The sequence below is a fragment of the Apteryx mantelli genome, chromosome 6 (genome assembly GCF_036417845.1).
Source record: "Apteryx mantelli isolate bAptMan1 chromosome 6, bAptMan1.hap1, whole genome shotgun sequence".
In the NCBI taxonomy this organism is placed as follows: domain Eukaryota; kingdom Metazoa; phylum Chordata; class Aves; order Apterygiformes; family Apterygidae; genus Apteryx; species Apteryx mantelli.
Window position 1 is genome coordinate 49,175,032 of NC_089983.1, and position 20,792 is coordinate 49,195,823.

Below are 20,792 nucleotides of genomic sequence, written 5' to 3' on the forward strand. Positions count from 1 at the left end.
GTCTCTGTTACGCAGACCACTATCTTAAACTAAAATCAATATCCTAACTTCATTACCATTTAAAAGGGTACTTTATGCACCACTGTATGTCCAAAATGTCATATTCGGTATGGGTGTGGGGCACCTATTTGTAGATGGGTATGTATTAACAAACAGCCCTTCTCCTCCTAAATTTGGGAGTCCCTAGGGTAACTTAACCCATGGTGCAGCACCATGAAAATGAGTGGATGAAATTTTCTCCTTTCGAGAAACATCACCATAAAATTAAAAGGCAGATAGTAGAAAATGAAATACCTAATTCCTGCTTTGCTAAACTACACATTTAATCACTCTTACCAAAAAATCTGATGCAAGAACACTGCATTACACTAATAATAGTACCATTCTGCAATCTTCCTAGGACTCATTACCTTAAGAACCATTCCAATACATTTAACAATATCCTATAAAGTACGAATAAAATTAATTAAACTAAATGAAGTGTATCTTTGATTTTATGCTAATTTAGTTTTAATGTTAATTTAGATCCTAATTCAGCAAAGCACTTAATAGATGGTTAAATGCAGGTATTCACCAAAACATCCTGCATAAAGCTTATGTTCAAGTTTCAAAAGACCATTTAATACTTGCTAATCTGCAGCAACATTGAAAAATGAGTGTCCTGTTTATCTATGCATACTACTGAGGCATATTACCATACCTATTTTCATGTTGAAGAGACGATAATAATTTAGATGGGCTACAGGCTTCTTTATCTGTACATTCTAATATAGTAATAATCTTAAAAAAAAAAAAAAAAAGTCAAGAAAAAATGCTGAAGTGATAACGATCAGTTCCAAAATTCGTGTTGGAGAATAAAAGTGACTATGCAGGAATAGTCTAGCTACTTCATCTGCCAACACCAAATTTCACAGGAAGATGTGAAATTTTCATAAATGGTAATGGGAGAACAATGAGCTTACGGGGAAAGTGTCTTAAAAATTTGGTTACTTAAGGCTTTTCTACATTCAAAGCATGTGCTAGTTTAAGTAAAATTTTACCTATATATGGAAGTCTAGTTAATTTAACTCGACTGTTGCAACTTCTTTTTTGTGGTGGACCTCAATTCTCTTTTCTTACTTGATTTAACCAAGAACAAATGTACTGAAAATAATGGATGCACACTGTGTTTAAAGCAGTACAACTGCAAGGAGAGTCCTGGTGTACTTCTGTTACCTACCTTTCAGCTTAGACGTCACAAACAACAGGCAGCTTCTGTTCTGCTGCAGTGTAGAATAAAATGCGTCGGTACCTCACCCAATAGGTGCAAAGTACTAACTATGCTCTTAGGTCTTATATATAATATTCTGACTATTATTTTAGCTCAGATCACTTAAAATTGCTGTAAACCATTACCACAGATCAAATGTAGTATGGCAAATCACGGATGAAAGATGTTAATTAATTGCAAATAACTGGAATACATACCTCATAACCTTTCAGTGACGGACCCACTAAGACAACAGGCCTCATTGATGGTACTACATCATACGGAGGAACATGTTCTGTCTAGAAGAAAACATCTCATTAGATCCCATTAACCAAAGAAGATCAGGATGAAAATCCTGGAAACTATGTACTAGAATTAAAAAAGAAAAAGAAAATGAAAACAAAAGTACTTACCACTTTTTGTTTCTGTTTTGCTAAAAGACCAAATGAGAATTTGGTTAAACACATTCTGTGCATAATAAACATAATACTTGCAAACAAAAATCCCTTTGTTTATGAACTTTTGACTTCTCTCACTACATCTCCCTTCTGATCAGCTCTATTTTAATTGGTCACTGATTTGATTTTGGGGGGAGCTGCCACTTTTCAAGAATTTTTTTTCCTAATCCCTTAGTAGCTACTACACATCTAGAAATAGATGTCTTTTTCTCCACCTCCACATGCAAGCACTTTTCAGTGGAATATTTTAATATGTCAGCAAAAGGGGGAAAGCCCACATTTTTCATACGCAGCTTTTAAAATAAAAGGATTAGAAATAGCAAGAATTTCCTTAAATAAAATTCTGTCTTACCGGTAGAAGTGGGTGTGGCTCGAAATGTGCCAGAAACCATTTCTCCAAGACTTGAAGAAGAATTTCCACTTGATTTCCTACGGCATCAGAAAGAGCCCTGTTAACTTGTGAGGTTTCCGGCATCAGCTACTTGCCCATGAGGAATTAACACAGTAAAGGAGAGAGTCTTCACCCACATTTGTGCTGTGAGAAAGCTCTCTGCAGTGAGGGATGAAGGACACTGGGCAGGGACACAGGGAAACCAAGGAATCAGTAACTAGACAGACCTGTACGTCTGCAACAACTGCAAACGGCCCATGAAGGGAGAGCAGGTTCTATCACAGACGTCGCAAAGTTTTTCTGTGATCTGCCCGCAGGCTGGGAAAGGCATCAGTGCTAGTCATAGACATCTGCTAAATTCATCATATGCAGGGCGCATAATCCAGCTCTGCACAAGACCACCCACGCACAGCTCTAGTGTCCTGTGGGGTCCTACCAAGGTGTGGGACTAGGCAGAGAGGTGCCTTTGGAGGTCTGGGATATTAACTGTTGGTTTAAATAACTCTTCCTGTGTAGCAACGCTCCAAGGAGCTGTGTATCTCCTCTTTCCTTCCTCCATGCCACCCTCATCCGGCCCCTCAGTCCTGCCCATTCCCTTCCCTCCTCTGCTTGTGCTACGCACCCAAACAGAACCGCTTGGGTGGCAAAGCCAGGGAGCCTGGAGCAGAAACCCCGTTTGTACGGGGGAAACAAAAAAGGAAAGATGTTCAGATGAATCAGTCACCTAATCCAGTTCGTTCCACAGACAGCTGAGGAGGAGACGGGGGAAAGGGAAGGAAAGTTCAAGGAGGAAGAGGGCTGTTTAAGCCACCTAACCACTGCATGCAACACCACAGTCGCACAGGACTATCAGCATGTCTTGAGCATAGTATTTACCGTTTTTCATTCCATGCAGACTGAACAGCAAGCAAATACTAGCCCAAATTAATATTCTGTCCTTGCTCTCCAGAGCAGGGATTGTTTACCCCTGGACTTGGCAAGTCCTCAACACACATAGACTAGACACGACTATAACACAGATGATATTGCAAATAACCACTAACAGTAGTTTCATGTTCCAAGACTCTGGAAACCCTCTCTAATAGGTGAACTTTCACTGCTTTAGTCAGACAAAGCTAGAATTCTTCTTTATCACAGACAGCCTTAACACTACAGCTAGTCATAGCTTTCAAAGAAATCTTAAGATACAGATACTAAATGGTTTTATGTAACAAAGGTGCTCAAAAAGAAACTATACATTGTTTACTTCTTGCTTTCAACTCTATCATACAGATCCAGGAGTGTTAGTATAAACTACTGAAAATCTTAATATATTTTTCTGTTGCAATATTTCTCCTCCTCTCTTTCATACTTAAATTTTATTCCCAATATTCTCCACAGGTGAGATTATAAAATCTTCACAGGAATGGTGATTCGGTGGAGTTATGCTTATTCACACAAGCAGAGAATTTGCCTGCTAATATGCCATATCTGAAACAGTATCATAAATACTCTCTAGTGTACACCTCTGAATTAGATCCCCCTCTTTCCATATGCGGAGATTCCGCTGAAGCCACTTCAAAAATTGTAAAAGCAATTTAGATAAAGCAGAGTTAAGGCTGTTCAATCACTCTAAAAACATTTCCCCAGATGGCTTACCCTTAAAATGAATCCTGACCTTGATTAAGTATATTAGTATGCCAATTCCCTGGCAATACTATATAGGCTAAATTATGCTCCTCTTCTTGCTGTCTATTAGGGCTAGATTCAGCTGGCTCACCTTTCTTTACTCTGCAGTAGCTAAAGGTTTTGTTCTCCTTGTTATCTCTTTGAACATTTAAATTTCATTTTCAATTAGTGGGTATAATATGCTAGAAGTAAAATGCATTGTGTGTACTCAGCCTATAGAAGAGAGACTTCAAAGTCCAAACTGAGATTAGGAGAAATTCCCTTTTGCTTTCTAGACTTGTGTGCAAGCTTATATTTATCAAGGGACTTGCAATTTCCAGCCCTAGCAGTGGGGATGTACAAAAAAAGACAAGCTGGGAGATGAAGAGAAGCAGAACCACTAAGCTTACCTCTATGAAATCCAAAAGGTTTGGTTTTGGCCAAAATAGAAAAAACCCCACAACCTTAAGAATACAAGAGTCAGGGAAAAAATCTGGCAGTTTTTGAGCACCAAGCTGACTAAACCTTGTAGGGACTTAAACTCTCTAGACTGTCAGAAACTTCTGTTGTTACTACTTACACTGCGTAATTCATCTTTCCTAAAGCCAACAGACATTTTTTTCTTGTTACTCATAGTCATTTGGTGTGTCTATGCTCTGCAAATACGTTTTTTCATTTGGAAACCCAAATCAAACACTCATCCAAATACAACGCAATAAAAATGAATCAAGTGACCTTTGAAAATATTGTCCAGTGTCAGAAATGATTTTAAATGATTTTAAAAGGTTACAGCATTCTTACCCTCCATGGAAACGTCCTCTCTTCTGCTCCTGCTGAATGCGGATATTCTCCAGTCTAAGCGGGCTTGGAATAAAGCCAATCTCACAGCCCTCTTTAACCAGCCGTCCTATCCACCAGTCATTATTGTATTTCTGGAACGCAGAAAGGTTACTGGCTTCAGTTCCAAATGTTCCATGTCCTAAACTCCCTTATTTTGTTATATGCAATTTTTAACTCCATACTAGTTCATGAAACCAGATTCACACTGAAGTCTCAGAACTGGATAATTTGTGTAAATTTAAATGAAGTTAAAAGGTGTCAGCCAGTATTAGAAAGGTTGATGCCTCCTTTACATCCAGAGAACAGTTTAATGGGCCTGACCAACTTCTGGTGAGGCATGGCCACCAAGCGAACCCACTGAGGCCACATAAAACAGTCAAGCAAAGAAAAAACACCTTCAGATCACTGTCAAAACCACAGTTACTGGTTTCTTGTAAACTTTAGTGGTCTGCCCTAAAGGTCACCACCACTTCTCCTTCCTTGGTTCCAGCTACTTGTACAGACATTATTAACATGCTATCATTTTTTGGAAACCTTGTGTAGCAGAAGAGCTCTATAAACACCACTTTAGAAACTGAAATACAGAAAGACCAACCCACCCAAGACAATATAGGAAGCTTACAGCTCCGGCAATGAATTAAACCTCTATCTGCTTAATACGATGCTAGAACTCTAACTGGAGGGTTGTGCCACCTCTCTACAGATGAATTTATTTCTAGTGCTACTGCCCAGAAGCAGCTAAACTACTTGGATGCTACATGTTTAATTTATGACAGTTGAAGAAAAGTTTGCCTTGAGGCAGAAAATTTAATATGTATCTGAAGGTATAAAATTTTATTTTTATTTACCTTTAGTAATATACGTTTTTTTCTGCATTATTGAAAACCTGTCCTAACTTTAATGATTAGGAGATGAAGAGTGCTATCACACCGGCAAAGGATTTGTTGCATCTGGCTGCTGGCAGAGCTTCTGAAGAATAAATTTTGAAAACCTTATACTCTGCTATGCTTCATTAGATATCTCAGTGTTCAAAAGAAACATTACTTTTCACAACAGACCTTCAAGTAATTAAGACCAATGTGTGTGTCAATCCTGTTTTCATGCTCTGAGGAAACAAGTTATCTGCACCATGAGTTAGAAAGATATCACAGAAGCCTCCTCTTAAAAATGATATGTTCTACTGGCTCTATATTTTCAAGCACCTAAATTCATGCTAAAAAACATAAGTACCATGGCCTAGTTGTCAAAAGTGAAAAAGTGACTAATTAAAGCCTTTGAAACATAGAGAGCCTCAACATCTTTGAAAAATGTATTAGCCCACCTATTAGCATATACATACATACACAGACATATTTATGTACATATTTAAGTGAAACGTAAACCCCCTTTTTCAAAACCTGTTCTCCATATATAGCTGTTATTTATGCAAAAGGATCCATTATTTTAATCATTTCAGCTTTTTAAATATGTTCTTCATGCTATTATGATCCTGATTCACAGAATGTCAGTACGGAAAGCTTAATATTAAATATATTGCTTTTGCAACATATTAACCAGAACTATTCACATTCTTTAAATATTTCACATACTTCATCACTTTGCAGGATCTAGCATTCTGCTGTTCTAAATGAGTGAAATCAGTGAATTTAAACCAGTGCAAAAACTGAGTCATATCAGAATTACCAGTTATATTTTGGTTCTAAATGCAGGGCTTGAACACACAAACCCTTCTTCTATTAGCAGGTAACGGACATCTGATTTACACTTCTATACGTGAGATCAGAATGAGGGTTATGCTGAGACTATCTGAACAATAGAAATGATAGAGATGCAGTATGGGAAAACAGGAATATTTTCATTAGGTCATCACCTCCCATGTGTCATTCTTTGCATCCAGCGTGTGGGAGGACTACGATCCATTCCTGTTGGTTGCCATGCCTATGATTCCTTGTGCATTGTCAGTAACTGTTGCCACTTCATCTCCTAAGTAAGTGCATTATGTATGGCCTTGTCGGAGACGGATGAGACATACAGGACACATTCTGAATATAGAAACTCATCAGTTACCGCTGATGTTTCATCTTGTCAGCAGGGTGACCTGACTTCTACCTAGTTTAGTGCTATTCTAGAATCTGGAACCATGTTTGCTCTAGTCCACAGAAGCCTGACAGACCACTGAAAAACAAACTTTGCAAAGCCTTTGTCCATGCACATACTGACTCCAGCACGGGGAACCATTCCTGAAGTCATACTGCAGCAGAGTCAGAGCTTCATGCAGCTGAAGGTTTCACTGTTGTCAGCGAAACTACACTAAATCCTTAGCACAGCCGAGTAATACCTGTAAGTCAGATGGCTGGGACTAGACAGCTGCGGGACAGGAGATGGAAGCGCCTGTGCGAGGGTCCTGCCCTTTGGCGGGGATATGGCCCTGGCCATTTAGACTATGGAAGAAAACGCAGAATGCCAACGGACTCAGAATTTACCCTGAAGAGTGTACAGGTCGGCATAAAAGGAGGTTAGCACATTAAGTTCAATCACTAGCCTGACAATAAAGGTAGCTGCATCCCGGGAAAGCTAAGAGCAAATACTTGTTATAATGGTGATGCACTGAGCTACCCGAACAGTTACACAAGGCAACATGTAGACTGGAGACCGTGGCAGGTATGGGGCATTTCTGGTACGAAAGGGAAAATGCTGGGGAAGGTAGCTGAGAAAGTGAGCCCTGCTGTGATGTGTACGGCTACCGTTTGCATTCAACTTGGGGTGCTAGCAAAGGACTTTCCCTGATGGGCAGCAGGTTTAGAAGGTGGGGTACATCGAGCACAGCTCAGTTGTGGTGCTGGAAAGAGCAGAACATGTTCTTGGGGAACTAAGGGAGGAGAAAACCAATTCTACATGCAACGATAGACAGATTCCAATTTCATAGTGCTCCACTTCCTCAACAGGGGTGCAAGCGTTGTTCCACACAAATATGAAAAATTAAACTTCCATCTGTTTCCAGTAAAAAGAGAAAATGGAATGAGGGAATCAACTGCCTCTCCTATGTCCTTCTCAGGGAGAAAGAATTTAAAGCAAACCCCCCTGCTCTACCAGCAATCTCTGCCTCTAGTGATAAAGAAGCAGGTGATTTCCCCTTGAATATGTTCAACCTCATGGAGATCAGTGCTTTGAAGCAATGGTAGAAAAATGTTCAAAGAAAGAGATGAATGAGTATTGATCACCCTAAAATCTACCCACAGAATGCAGAGATGAAAAAATGTTTTTTTGCAAGCTGCATGCCTCTATACAAATCTACAAAACAACAGGGGATTATACAAATTCGGAGGGCTCACTTTAGACAGATTACAAAGAATTGAAGAAAATATGCTCAACATGCAATAAAATGAATTTTTCTCTATCAAAGCACTATCCCCACACTCAGGGCCCATTTATTCCCATTCCTTTTTCCTTAATTTTGTATCTTCAATATTTTCTTATTGTATTATTCTCAGTCTCACTTCCTCTCTTACAGGGCTGTCTGGTGCTTTATGAAGACCTGGTGTAAACTGGTGCTACGTCACTTTCTGGTCAATCCCCTCCTCTCATCTAGTCTCAGACCCATCACCAAACTTGATTTGATGGAAAGAATCTGCATCTACCACGTTGAAGGGGATTTTAAATCTAGCAAGATGAAATTTCCTTCCTGCGGCACAAAAATCCAACAACAAATTGGTAATATTCAATAGTACAAGATAAAAGGCCCAGGGTGCTGGAACTCTGCAAAGGATGACGTACCACCACAGCATCACTAATCAGGCAGATGTGCTGTGCTCTGCTGCCTCCACTCAGCTCTTTTTTATTTGGTATGGCTCAGACTTGACTGCTCAAATTGTAGCTCTTGGCAAGTGAAAAGGGAAAAACTACTTCCTGTTTTTACCTCTTTAATGTGTAGAAAGTCCTTGGCATCAAAAGAGATAGCAGTACTTGGGACAGGAACATCTTCATCCAGTGCTCCGCAGTAACTCACATTAGTCTTAACAGCAAATGCTACTGGCTTGGACTATAAGCAGAAACAGACATCACAAACACAGCATAAAAGTGATGTTGTATTTTTCAAAATCAAGAATTAATCTGTTGCATCAAATTACTCAAAATCTAGTAGAGAACACTTGCCAAATACACCGATTCAGATATAACAATTTCACACAAGCCAGCAGAGTTCAGCTTACTACAGAAGATCTAAATTTAAACCACAAAGGCAGTGGTTTGGATCAGTATCTGTATGCCCAACACTACGGAAATAATACTGGAAATCTGCAACCCATTTCACCAGGAGGTTGAGTAGGCGCCGATATCCTGCCGAAACAAAAACAAAGCAACAACCACTGGCCAAATCCTTCACCAAGAGGTATCAGCACCAACAATACGTCATGTTAGCACACGACAGCACTATATACACCACCCAGTCCCTTCGCTGTCCATTTCTAGAGCAAGCACCTTGAGGAAATCCAGGTTCAGAACAGTCTAGTGATACTACCATAGTAGGAATCTGTTATTTTTCACTCCCTACCCCATGCAAGAGAACAGTTCTGCCCTCATTTATATAATGAGATCCTACTAGTTTCATCAGAGCTTCGATAATAGAATTTGGCTCTTTGTTTTAAATAGTATCTCCTCTCTGGGAATACTTGCACTACCCCCAAACATCTTGTTTGCAGAAAACATCACCTGATTCCCAAACTATTTCAAGAGATATCATCATCATTACACACCAGCAGTGTGAATTTAACACTATGCAATTGATAAATGCCACAGACCTTTGTTATTATTAAAGCCGAAAAGAAGAACACACCTTTGCCCTTTCAAGCTGTATAGCTGCTTGTTGTTCTCTTTCTTGGCGGATTGCTTCCCTGTCTTCTTCCAAAGAGACATCAGAGTCCGAGGGTCTGCTTGTGTACGAATCTGCTGAGCCCTGAAAATAAATTCATGTCACTAAAAAACCACATATATAACATTTAGGAACTGTGCCCCCCCCTCCCATCAGATTCATTAAATATCTTTAAAATACCTGTTTCCTAATTTTATCGAGTAGGTTTTATAGCCTGTGTCTAGCAGGAAATTCTGCCGAATTTAGCACAGAAATAATCTGCCTTTACAGATTAGATGCATTTAGCCAAAGACAAAGTCCCAAGAAAAAAGTCTCTCTCCTCTTTCAAAGAATCTCTTCATTTTCTTACCGGCATGGGCATATAAAACTCAGCTGCACGCACCGTGCAGCAATCTTTTACAATATTTAAATCCTGTCTGGCAACCTTAGATCCAAGATCACCTCTTTGTCAAAGGCTAGGTCACATCAAATTCAATTAGGGTATTATATAGCTTGGCTCGAATCATCCCTCCCTGTAAATATAGCACAATTGTGTGAGTACTTCCCTCCCTACTGCGGGGTGCCACTCACACAAAGAATTGTTCTGTGCTTTAAAGCAAAAAAAGCAGCAAAAGTCACATTATTAAAAGCTACGCAACAGGGCAACACAAAAGCCATACGATGATATGAAATGAAAACAGCACATAACAGCAGAAACAGAATGTAACAGCTTATAAGGGAGGAAATTAGATATTGCCACAGTTCGACCGCTTGTCTGGGAGCCTATTGAGGAGGCCTGGCAGGAGCTGCGGCTTGCAGCGGCTCCTCTCCTCCTTTTACAGAGCACCCGATCCCATTGTCCTGCCCGGTCGAGCTTTACGGCTGCCTGGAGCCAAGTAAAAGAGAGGGATTTAATCTTACAAGACAGACAAGATAAGGACAGGAAATGTTCAGCCATTATGAATCTGAAATCCCAGTTCAAAAACCTCCCTCCAAAAAGCTAAGCAAACTCCAGTTCCAGAAGCCGAGCACAAAGAGCGCTTGGACCGAGCCTTCAAGGAGCTGCCCCGAGGGAGAGCATTCGGACAAAAGGCAAAGTGGGTTTGCGCTACAGGAAGAAGCGAAAGATCTCAAAATCCTAAAGTCTAGGTCTAACTTTCTGCTCAAGGTAAATTTTAAATGGGAAATATCCGCCCATTACTGGGCCATTTCTCAAGCAAACGAAATTTCTACTGATATGATTAATATATCCGTTTGGTGAGCAATGGTCTCTGCTTCCAGCAGACTCCAGCACTGCAGAATCTGGTTCTGTTCAATCCAGCCCACGACTGATTTGCATTTGGGTCATCTGTCTGCTCGTAGCAACGCAGAGCTTTGGGCTTCGGCCTCCCCAGCGCGAGGTTCGGCCCTGGCTGCGCCGGCACAGCGCACGCGCCCTGCAGCAGTCGCGCGCGCCCCGGAGCCTCGAGCGCAGCGATAGGTGTGCTGCAAGAGCTGCTGGAAGAGCCAGTGCACAAAGTTTAGTGTGCAGAGCCGCATACAGTTTGCATAATAGTCTCACTAACTCTTTACCTACACATCTTGCACATATTGTAGGAAAAACAACTACACAAAGACACAATCATAAAAAAGTAGAGAACTTCAAAAGGGTCGAGATGATGCAGAGCTGCAGAAGGATCTGGTCCCGGCACTGTATTTCACAGGAGGAACATACTGCAATGCCTGACTAGGTCTAAGAAACACTATTTTTAAGTAAGGGAAAAGAGTAATACACTCAAAAATATGTATTTTGCATTGTGCTATAGAACCAGTGCAACAGATAATCTCTAAGTCAACACATTTCCAGCAACAAACTGAAAAATATATGTATTCTTTCTGAACTACAACTTCTTAGGCAAAAAACACAAAAAACTGTTTTTTGTAAAATGGACAACTATTTTGCCTTACCACAATTCTTAGGATTTCCAAATTAAACTCCCCAGAAATTAACACAACAATACAATACAAAATTATGAAAGATTCATGAATCAGGCAATTCAGGAGCATGTACTCTCAGAAAACTTAAAAGAAAAAAAAAAATCATTGCTTTAGTGAAGAAAACAACCACAAAAAACCCCACCAACATACAAAAACCTCCCCCAAGACTCTATCCTAATTTTAGGAAAAACATTTAAGGTTTTTCTCGTGTACGTGCATTTGACTGTGTTATTGTATTCACTCAAGAGCTTAGACAAGTTAAGGCAAAGAAAAATAAAAGAGAGATGAACACCACCTCTCGCAGAAAAACCACCACTGAATATAGCAATATTTGTTCATGTACGCTGCTGTCCGAGCGGCCGACATGCTCAGCATCCATCACTGCATGTTTTCAGCTGCAGATAACTGAGGTCTCACATGATTCTGTTTTCACATACAAGTACTTCACTGTTCCTGTAAATAATAATTTGACATAGCTATATGTCATAAATTATGCCCCAAATGAGCTCCAGTGGAAAGCCAGGAGATTATTATATGGCATGGCCAATTCCCAAATCACAAGACTCGATTAGAAATTATACGATTAAAATAATATGATCTGGGTCTTTTATTTGCCTTCTTTTTGAGCTTTTACATCTCTCATTTTACGGCGCTCTCCCTCAACAAGGCAGGCTGGCAGCTTCCTTCAGAGAAATGAAAGCCCAGATTATTCCATCATTAGTGATTAAAGCAGACAGCTCTTAAAAAAAAAAAAAAAAAAAAAAAAAAGACTTAAACAATCATACATCTTGCAATAAAATTAGGGAAAGCTGGTAACGGTGAGCTTGAGGCCAAAATGCAGAGCCAAAAACGTGAAGAACATATTTAGCAATGTTTCATCTTTGCATCTGCAGCTTCAGAGCTCTCAGACCTTGTATGGCTTATGCAGTGCTTCGTGCTGCTGCAAGTACGTTATCATCTCTCTCATAATTCCAAAGCAATTGAAATAGGCTTAGTAGCTCAGCCCCTACAAAGTTTGGCGGTGCTCTGACCTCTCGGGCACGCTGCGGGCTTGCAGGAACCCAGGCATAAAGGGCTTTTCTCCACTTTCCCCCCTCGAGACTGGATCAGTTCCGTGTCGTGCTGCAAACCTGAGCCTGGACGCAACTGGCTCTGCCTCCGCTGGCGCTGGCAAGGGGGACTAGCAGCGTTTCGTCCGAGCTCTGCAACCGTTCCGAGAGACGCCCTTTGCAGGATACAAATAACTGGAATAGCCAACTCTTGGGTAGCTGCAAGCCCCCAAAAAGTATTGTTTTGCTGCCATTATGACTGAAGAAATTGATACAAAAGAGAGGACGGTCTCAAACCGAGGTAAGAAGAGGAGCTTTTGAGCAGCTTGTAGGGCACCTATCAATACCGTTTCTTCAGTTTGGTCGTACTGAGGCGAAACAAAGGATAGAAAATGGCTACACCTAGGGAGCGAGCCCCTGCTCCGCTTATAACAAATATTTTTTAATATGTATTTTAGTCCCTAGTAGTTTTATTGCATTTCCCCTTACTGTTGAGATCGGAAAAGTTTGAGGATTGCACCCCGGAGCACCAAGAGCCCAACGGCAGTATTACGTGTGTCAGAGGTATCTGCAACAGCCATCACTCCCCCCCACTCTCCCAGAACAGCCATGCCACAACCCTTCAAATACATATTTTTTTGCTTAAACTGATTTATGTCCTGCAGCAAAAGGACATATACTCTATGTAACCTATCATAAAAATCAATATTCCTACTCTCCATGTAAACTAACATACTCCTGCATACCGATGTGAATATGTATCCATCAGCAGCCTTCTGGTAACGAACCACTGATGAGCATATGCTCTCTTCATTTTATATACGCATAATTTGGCCATAAGCATGGTACTGTCACTAACAAGGGCAGATTGCCTCTACGTCAAGAACAGGATTTGCCTAACATGAACTATGATTCATTCAGCTATGATTTTACTAGACCAGAAAAACTGTTTCCTGAAGACTGCCGGCCACCCCGCGCAACAAGGACGGCCTGGAGGAGGAGGCCACGAGGGCAGGCATGTGGGCGCTGCGCAGGGGACCTCTTGGGGCCTGCCGAGTCTCTGCAGAGACACCAGCACTGTGGCTCTGAGCCGGAACAAATTTAACAGCAACAGGCTGAACATGAGCATTAGCTGCTGGCAGCAGCGTAGGCTGCTCCCGGGTTTGGAAGCTGGACGCGCTGCTCTTCCTCCTGCTTCTTTTGGGGGTAGCGCAGCCCAGGGCTTCGCCAGCCGCAGCACTTAGTTATACCCATGCACTCAAGACATCTCCTCTCTGGCTGCTCAGGGGCTACCAGATATTTCTCTCCCCCCATCTCGGTGGCAAGATTTAACCTTCAGCTATAAAACACAGCACTAACAGAGACGTAACAGCATTTCTTCCCTTATCAAGGGTGCAAGGCACACCAACTCACTGCACCTAGGTTAGATGGCTAGGAGGAGACCCCTTGCCTGGCCTGCTCTGCCAACTGAAATCTCCGCTCAGCGACTGAAGGGGAAGTCTGGTCCAGGTAGACTGAATTTACATGGTCAAATATTCTAGTCCTAAAGTTATACCCTGTCCTCCATTCCAGAGCCTCGACCGTTCAAAGCAGTTAGGGCAGAAAAAAAGAACAGACCAGGAGCCACAAAGACAGATCAAAACAAGAAGTTTGTTAACTTGTTGGTAAACAAGAAGAGCCAAACATTTAATACCCACTAAACACTTTGAAAACGCAAAATGTAGCTGCTGCTTATCACTGTTATAACTTCACAGACAACAAAGGTTCAACTGCAGCAGAAAGTAAGAAGGGAAAAAAGAAACACAGTCTCCGAATAATAAATCAAAAAGCATACTAATAAATACATGCACTATAGGGCAATAGGAACTGGCTTCTTTCCAAGATGTTGGAGTGCTACCCAGCATAACATGCAGCAACAGGACCGCTGGCATGCCCGAAGCCTGGCAGAACCAGCTCTGCTGTCATCAAGAAGAGCAGGCGCTGTCGATAACCCATGTGCTCTTCCACCACGTAGTTTTCCTTTTAATTTTCTATGTACTGGAAGGTGTATGAGAACAAAATGCAGAACCCATCACAGGGAGGACAGATACCAATATCACACATGGAGGCTGACTGGAGAAATCATCCGTGCATGGTAAAATAGTGCAAAAAAACAAAAAAGTGCACAGGCTCATCCATACACACAAACATATATTTTATATATATATATATGTATATTTTTTCAAATCCTCTGGATCTGATTTAGTGTAGCGCCATAAGGCAGTTTCACAGAAATAGATACCCATGCTGGGTGCAGAGTTTCCAGCGCTGGCTTTTAGTGGTGTATGTTTGAGCACTGACTTTTTTGTGCTGTCAGAACAAAGCAGTCTTACCCAAAGGAGCTGATACTGCAAGGCTCCCCCAGGCTGCTCTTCAATACTAATCACCGCTTGTACGCCAAACGATAAGGACTGGTACAATCGCATCTGCATGATCCCTTCTCTCGCAAGTTAAGCCAAAGAGCAAGCGGCTTATCTGAAAGATACAGCCCCAGGAAGGCGACTCACGGGATGCTGAGCTGCAGACCACGCTCACCACAAGGCACGCTTTCGCACATACCGCCAAGAGGGGTAGAAAAGTAACGAAAGCTGGCATTCTTTAAGGTACCGTAAGCATGGGCCAAGGACTCCGAGTGTCCCCATCTGCTTAGAGCAGAAGCCCAAGATTAAGGCCTGCTTTTCCTGACTCTGTCACAGCCCACACTGAGCAAGATCATACAGCCCTACGGGCGTGTGCACGTCTACCCTTGCAAGTGATCCCACCGACTTCACGGTCCCCTCTCACGTTTCTGTTAATGTCATTCATGACTTCCGCATCCTACGTTCAACGGTCCAGAGGAATTTGTAGTCACACTGGGCTCTTGGCGGTAGCGACTTCTACTTAAAAAATGAGACTCAAAGTTCTTCTTAAAACTTCTGGGAACTACAATGCCCCATAACACAAACACAAATGCCCCATAAAATCACAAAAATCCTTGTTATCCTCAAAAGGTCAGCTTTTGAATATTTTTTGATCACTGCACAAGAAAAAGCATCACTTCTTATATTTTTTATTGTTTTTGTTTAAAATTTCTGACTGAAGATCAGAATACTGACATATTTATCTTGTGCAACCAGTCAACGTGAGCACTCAAGCCTGCACAGCATCAAGTGCAACAAAGTTGTGGGCTGATAGCTCATATTTGTAGAAATTGCAATAGATGTGATCATACTAAATATTAAGATATATCCATGCACTTTTCACAGCTGGGAAAGCATAACTGACTGCCTGACCATAAAACAAAAAGCAAATTATGTTAGTAGTCTATAGGGAAGTGAGAGGAGGAGAAAGAAGAGAGAAGACATTTTTCTGCACACCAAAACTTTATCAAAAACTCCTTCTACTTTCTTTATTTTTATATAGCTTATATCAGCGAGCTGGTATAATTTGCTGATATAATTTGAGGCATATCGCATAAGTCCACAATTTCACATGGCAAGGTCCTAAATTATCTCTCCTAAAAGATAAGCCATATGTGCGCATGCCTAGTATGCAAGCATTAGAGGCATACTCACCTTTCAAAAAGCAAAACAGAGTGCGTGAATGGCCACCGTCCCTGCTGGGACTAGAGGGCTTCTAGGGTGTGAAGTTGCGTAGATTTTACACCAAAATTAGATTAGTTTGGCACATACTATTCAAGGACCAGTCAGCATGCTAACTGTTATACAACCTCAACTTCACAGCCGTCTGGGAGATACAGCAACCTTGTGAAGTGGGAATATACACCATGAGTCCAAGTGCACACCGGATTTGACAATTTGAAGGAGAAAGGTTTTGCTAGATAGTTATATTTTTCAAGGCAATGAAAGACTTTTTTTCATATTGCAAAGCCATTTTACTTTGCATTGCTGTGAATTCATTTTTCTTTCAATTTCTTTATCAATTTATTAAATATTCAATTTATTTCAAATGAAATTCTTTCAATTTACTTATGTCGATTCAATAAACTATTCCATTTACTTCTCTCGTCTATCAGTATAGGGCAGCACTGATAAAAACACTGAGGTTTCAAGCAATCACAATAACGGTAGAGAAAAAAGTATTTCAGCTAAAGCAGAAAGAACACTGGGTCTATTCACTCAGCAGCTATAAGATAATGGTACGTCACCCCTCTCTCTTGCTCCCTGATGTGGTTTTACACTCGAGGCTGCTGAAAGGTAGGTGCTAAGCTGGCTGGACGGCCGGGAAAGGCAACACGACTACTGCTGGTGACCATGGTGTTTCTGTGCCTCGCTGCGGTCAGGGGGGTGAAAGGTCTCACGTCCGCTCTCCCTGGGCACTACGAACACTACGCAGACAGGCCAGCCTTCCGCTCGCTGAAGAAAAGAGCGGAATAAAGTATCAGCCTTCAGCCGTTAGGGTTTCAGAAGGAAAAAAATAAAGATTTCAGTGAGGTCACAAATAAATCTTTTCCAGCTGCCATAAACATACAGGTCTGAATCGTTCTCTATGCAGCCATAACTTGTAATACTGTGTCAGACAGCTCGTGCGATTCAAGTATCAATCCATTAGAAGCTCCAACAAGCCAGATGACATGCAGCCTCTTTTGAAAAGATTTAGGGTGCTGCAGAGTCCATCACAACACAGAAAGCACTTCTGAAGTCAAACCCCGGTCAGAGAGAGAGCGTCTGCCTTATGCATTAAGCAAGGCAACGGGGCAGCACTGTCTACCGCAGGCATCCTGCTCCTGCAGGCGAGAGCGCTAAGGGCGCTCCCAGTGCATCCCTCTATCCAGGAATAAGAGCCATTGAGCGCACATGGCAGTCACTCCGCTTAACAAAGCATACATGCCACCAAAGAGGAAAGCCCAAGGATCTGTGTTCATACATACGCATTATTTCCAGCCGAGAGCCTGAAAGAGGTCTCTGCAATAATAGGGAGTTCACTTTGAAAATCCACAGCGCTTTAAAATGCCAAAGTGTCAGGAGTGGCAGCACACCTCCAGGCAGCTAATCTTGAATGGTTTGCTGGAGTCTGGATAATAGCAGAGCCAGGAACAGCATGAAGCAATTTTTTTTTTGGGGGGGGGGGGGAGGGGGGGATCAGTCTTGTCGCACCCTGTCCTCATCCCTGCCTGCTGCTCTTCCTCTTCTTCCTCTTAGTTCCTGCCCGCAGCAGGAATCCCACTTTGTATTTTCAACCTTCTCTACAGACTTGTGGCTTCTCAGGACAGTTTCATCTCCTGCAAGGCAGAGTATGCAAGGTCCCAAAGAGCACAAAGGTCCTGCCTTGATGGTGAATACAGGGGTTACACAGCACACCAAAAAATTGTTGATTCATTATTTGAAACAGAAGCACTCTAATGTTTTCAGGGTGGTTGAGACCTCAGCTGAAAAATTTCTACTAGAAATCCAGCGTGGGCATGCATGTGCATGCACACATAGCCCAACTGAGATTTAGGAGAAAAATACTGTGCTAAACAAGATTGTTCATTATCGTTGTTTAGTTTTTTTGTGTTAGAAAAAATGCCAAAAGCAGCCACTGCCTCTTAAGGACATTGTGACTTTCCCCTCCATGCCCTTTTTCACGCTCAGCCTGCACTGGCACGATCCCATCTCCATGAGCTTGGGGAGAGCCGGTGAATCCCCCACTGACGGCTACTGCACCAGAGCACTACTGCACAACAAGTCTGTAATTTATTTAACTGTTAGTGTAAGAAAAAATTACATAGATGGATATATAGATATGGAAACTTGTATGTTGTAATTTGTTCCATGCGGCTCCCGTTGCGTTATGCTGACACCGTACCGGTCAGGCTGGGAGGGACCTCGGGGGTGGCCAGTCCAAGCCCCTGCTCAGAGCAGGCTCTGGGTTCAGGCCAGGGCTCAGCCCTTCGTCCAGGCGGTTCGGAGGAAACCTCCGGGGACAGAGGCTGCACAGCCGCTCTGACCGTCCTCACAGTAAAATTTGTTCCTTACACCCCAGAGGAACCTCCTGTTTCAACTTAGGCCCGTTGTCCCTCGTCATCCTGCCGTGCACCACTGGGCTGAGCCTGGCTGCATCTTCTCAGTAACCTCCCTGCAGGTCCGGGCAGGCTGCTGGGGGGTCCCCAAAGTCACCTCTTCTCCAGGCTGAACAAGCCCAGCTCCTTCTGCCTCTCTCCGTATGGGCCCCGTGCTCTGGCCCCTGACCACTTTGGTGGCCAAACTCCCCCCAGTTTATCAATGTCTTTATTGTAATGGGGGCCCAAAACCAGACGCAGCAGCTGTGCAGCCTACGGAGTGCTGCAGAAACGGGAATAAGCGCTTTGCCCAATCTACCAGCCACACTCCAGCACGCTGCGCAGCACCGCTACGTCAGAAGGGCTAAGAGAGATTTTACCAAGGTTTGCAGAGTTTGGGGGGGACTGGACTGCATTAGTCCCCGTAAGAGCCACCCCTGGTTTGAACTGTGGCATCTCCTGCGGCATGCTAGGATCTTTATAGCGCTTAGGAAAGCTGAGTCCCTACGTCACCAGACTTTCAATTAAAAACAGCCATGCTACAACTGGCAGAGGGAGCAAGTAAAGAAAGGTGGCAAGGGGAGACAGACAGAAGGAAGGAGGTATATGCAAACCCACATGATTATTTTTCAGTCCTGCACCACTCCATGAGACTGGACAACACAGATACACTTGCCTAAAAGTATCCAGATACTTCCATATTCTTGTCCCACGTAATCCTTCCTTCCACTTCATTTCTTTCTCCATGCTAGCCAACGCAACTGGAAATCTTACCTTCCCTGCTTTCCAGTTCTCTAAATTGTACCTTCGTTTCCATTTGGCTAAATTCCCCAAAGCAGAGACTCAGACTCCACCCTCTACTTAAAATCAAGATTAACTAAGGAGAAAGAATATTAAAATGAAATGGAGGCTGAGAATAACAGATTTGTCTTCTAACCCTGCAAAACATCATCTTGATCTTCAATATTTTTAATAGCAGCAGATTAAGGTAATGCTGAAGTAAGTCTTCTCCCCCACCCTTTGTGATCAGCTTCTCCAATTTTTTGGCCATCTCAATAGACTCAAAAGCTCATTCAATCGTATCTTAAGTTAATCTGGAAACTAAACTGACACAACAGTAAACTTTATCTAAAGCTCTCTTCTTAGCAATACTCTCTCCCATCTCTCCCTAAACTTTCAGTTCCCCAAGGTTTTTATTTGGATAAACCCTAACAATTGGAACAAATGCAGCCATAATACCATTTTCCTGGTTTCCATCTTGATCCCATCTTGCTTAAAATATAGCATAGCATTCAGGTACCTCACTCAAGTTTCAGATTCATACAGAAAGGCTTGATCATTGGCTTAATGAAGTGAATGCACAATTTGCTTATTAACTGTGCATAAAAAAGAAAAAATTGGCATTTTCTACCAAAATTCTCCTCTTCACCCAGTCTAGATAACAGGAAAGTAACCAGTTTCAAATTCTTTCTGTGATTTCAAAATAGTCCTTGTGGTAGAATTTTATAGATACAAGAAGGACCCTTTTTCCTTAAAGAGAAATGATCCTTAGAAAACTCTCTAAAGCATCCCTAAGGCAATTACTGTAATAGGAAGGAGAACCAGTGTGACAAACAATTCCGCAACTCCTTTGTGTTGCAAGCGTTTTAAAACTTTCTTGCTCTTTTGTAGTTACTTGCTGGAATTAATGATACGAACACGGGATGATGCATACACAGGCAGAAACAATCTTTACAATTTTCTCGAGACTGAGGAACACGCAGAGCAATTCACTCACACTGCAGTGATCACAACTTACAGGCTAGTTCTGCTTTAGGAAAGTTTCGCTCATGTACCCAATGCTTCCGGTGTCTACCTCTATTTTTCATGTAACACTAAAAGAGATTTAGGCATCTCCACATCACTTTCTATCTCTTATTTCTCTTCCTTCCCTGGAAAAGTATTTTGCCCCCTTCAGCTGTGTGTCTCGCAAGTACACGATATATGTGAAGCTAAAACAGGTATGTGTGGCAGAAGTACTGTGCACTCTTACACCACGACGTGCACAACACTTCAGCAGTGGCTTTCCTGCCTAACTTCTGCCTTTCCCCTCAGGAGCATTTTGTGCCAGCACTGCTATTAAGTTGGCCATTTTGTCCAGCAACTTTGTTGAACTGGTGCCCGAGATGCAGCTAGCACCATCTTCCTCAGAGCCAGCAGATCTCCTGCAGCACCCATTGCCTCTCTCCTCCGACCCTATTCCTGCTCACCCAAGAACCGGCCAAGGCTCCCTCCCCGCAAGCACCGTAACACAGCAAGCAGCAGCTGGCACTGTTG

General features: G+C 42.2%; 1 protein-coding gene across 4 annotated transcripts in view; it reads right to left on the reverse strand.

Annotated features, from left to right (window-relative positions):
- Positions 1–20,792, reverse strand: part of CACNB4 (calcium voltage-gated channel auxiliary subunit beta 4) — an 81,876-nt gene that overhangs the window by 26,719 nt on the left and 34,365 nt on the right. For 3 of the 4 annotated variants that reach the window (XM_067299441.1, XM_067299442.1, XM_067299443.1), the window contains exons 2-7: positions 9,417–9,536; positions 8,502–8,624; positions 4,547–4,677; positions 2,060–2,136; positions 1,663–1,682; positions 1,468–1,548 (exon numbers count right to left, since the gene is read on the reverse strand). In XM_067299441.1, coding sequence (XP_067155542.1) covers positions 1,468–1,548; positions 1,663–1,682; positions 2,060–2,136; positions 4,547–4,677; positions 8,502–8,624; positions 9,417–9,536 — 552 coding nt within the window. The other variant, XM_067299444.1, reaches the window with a different exon arrangement.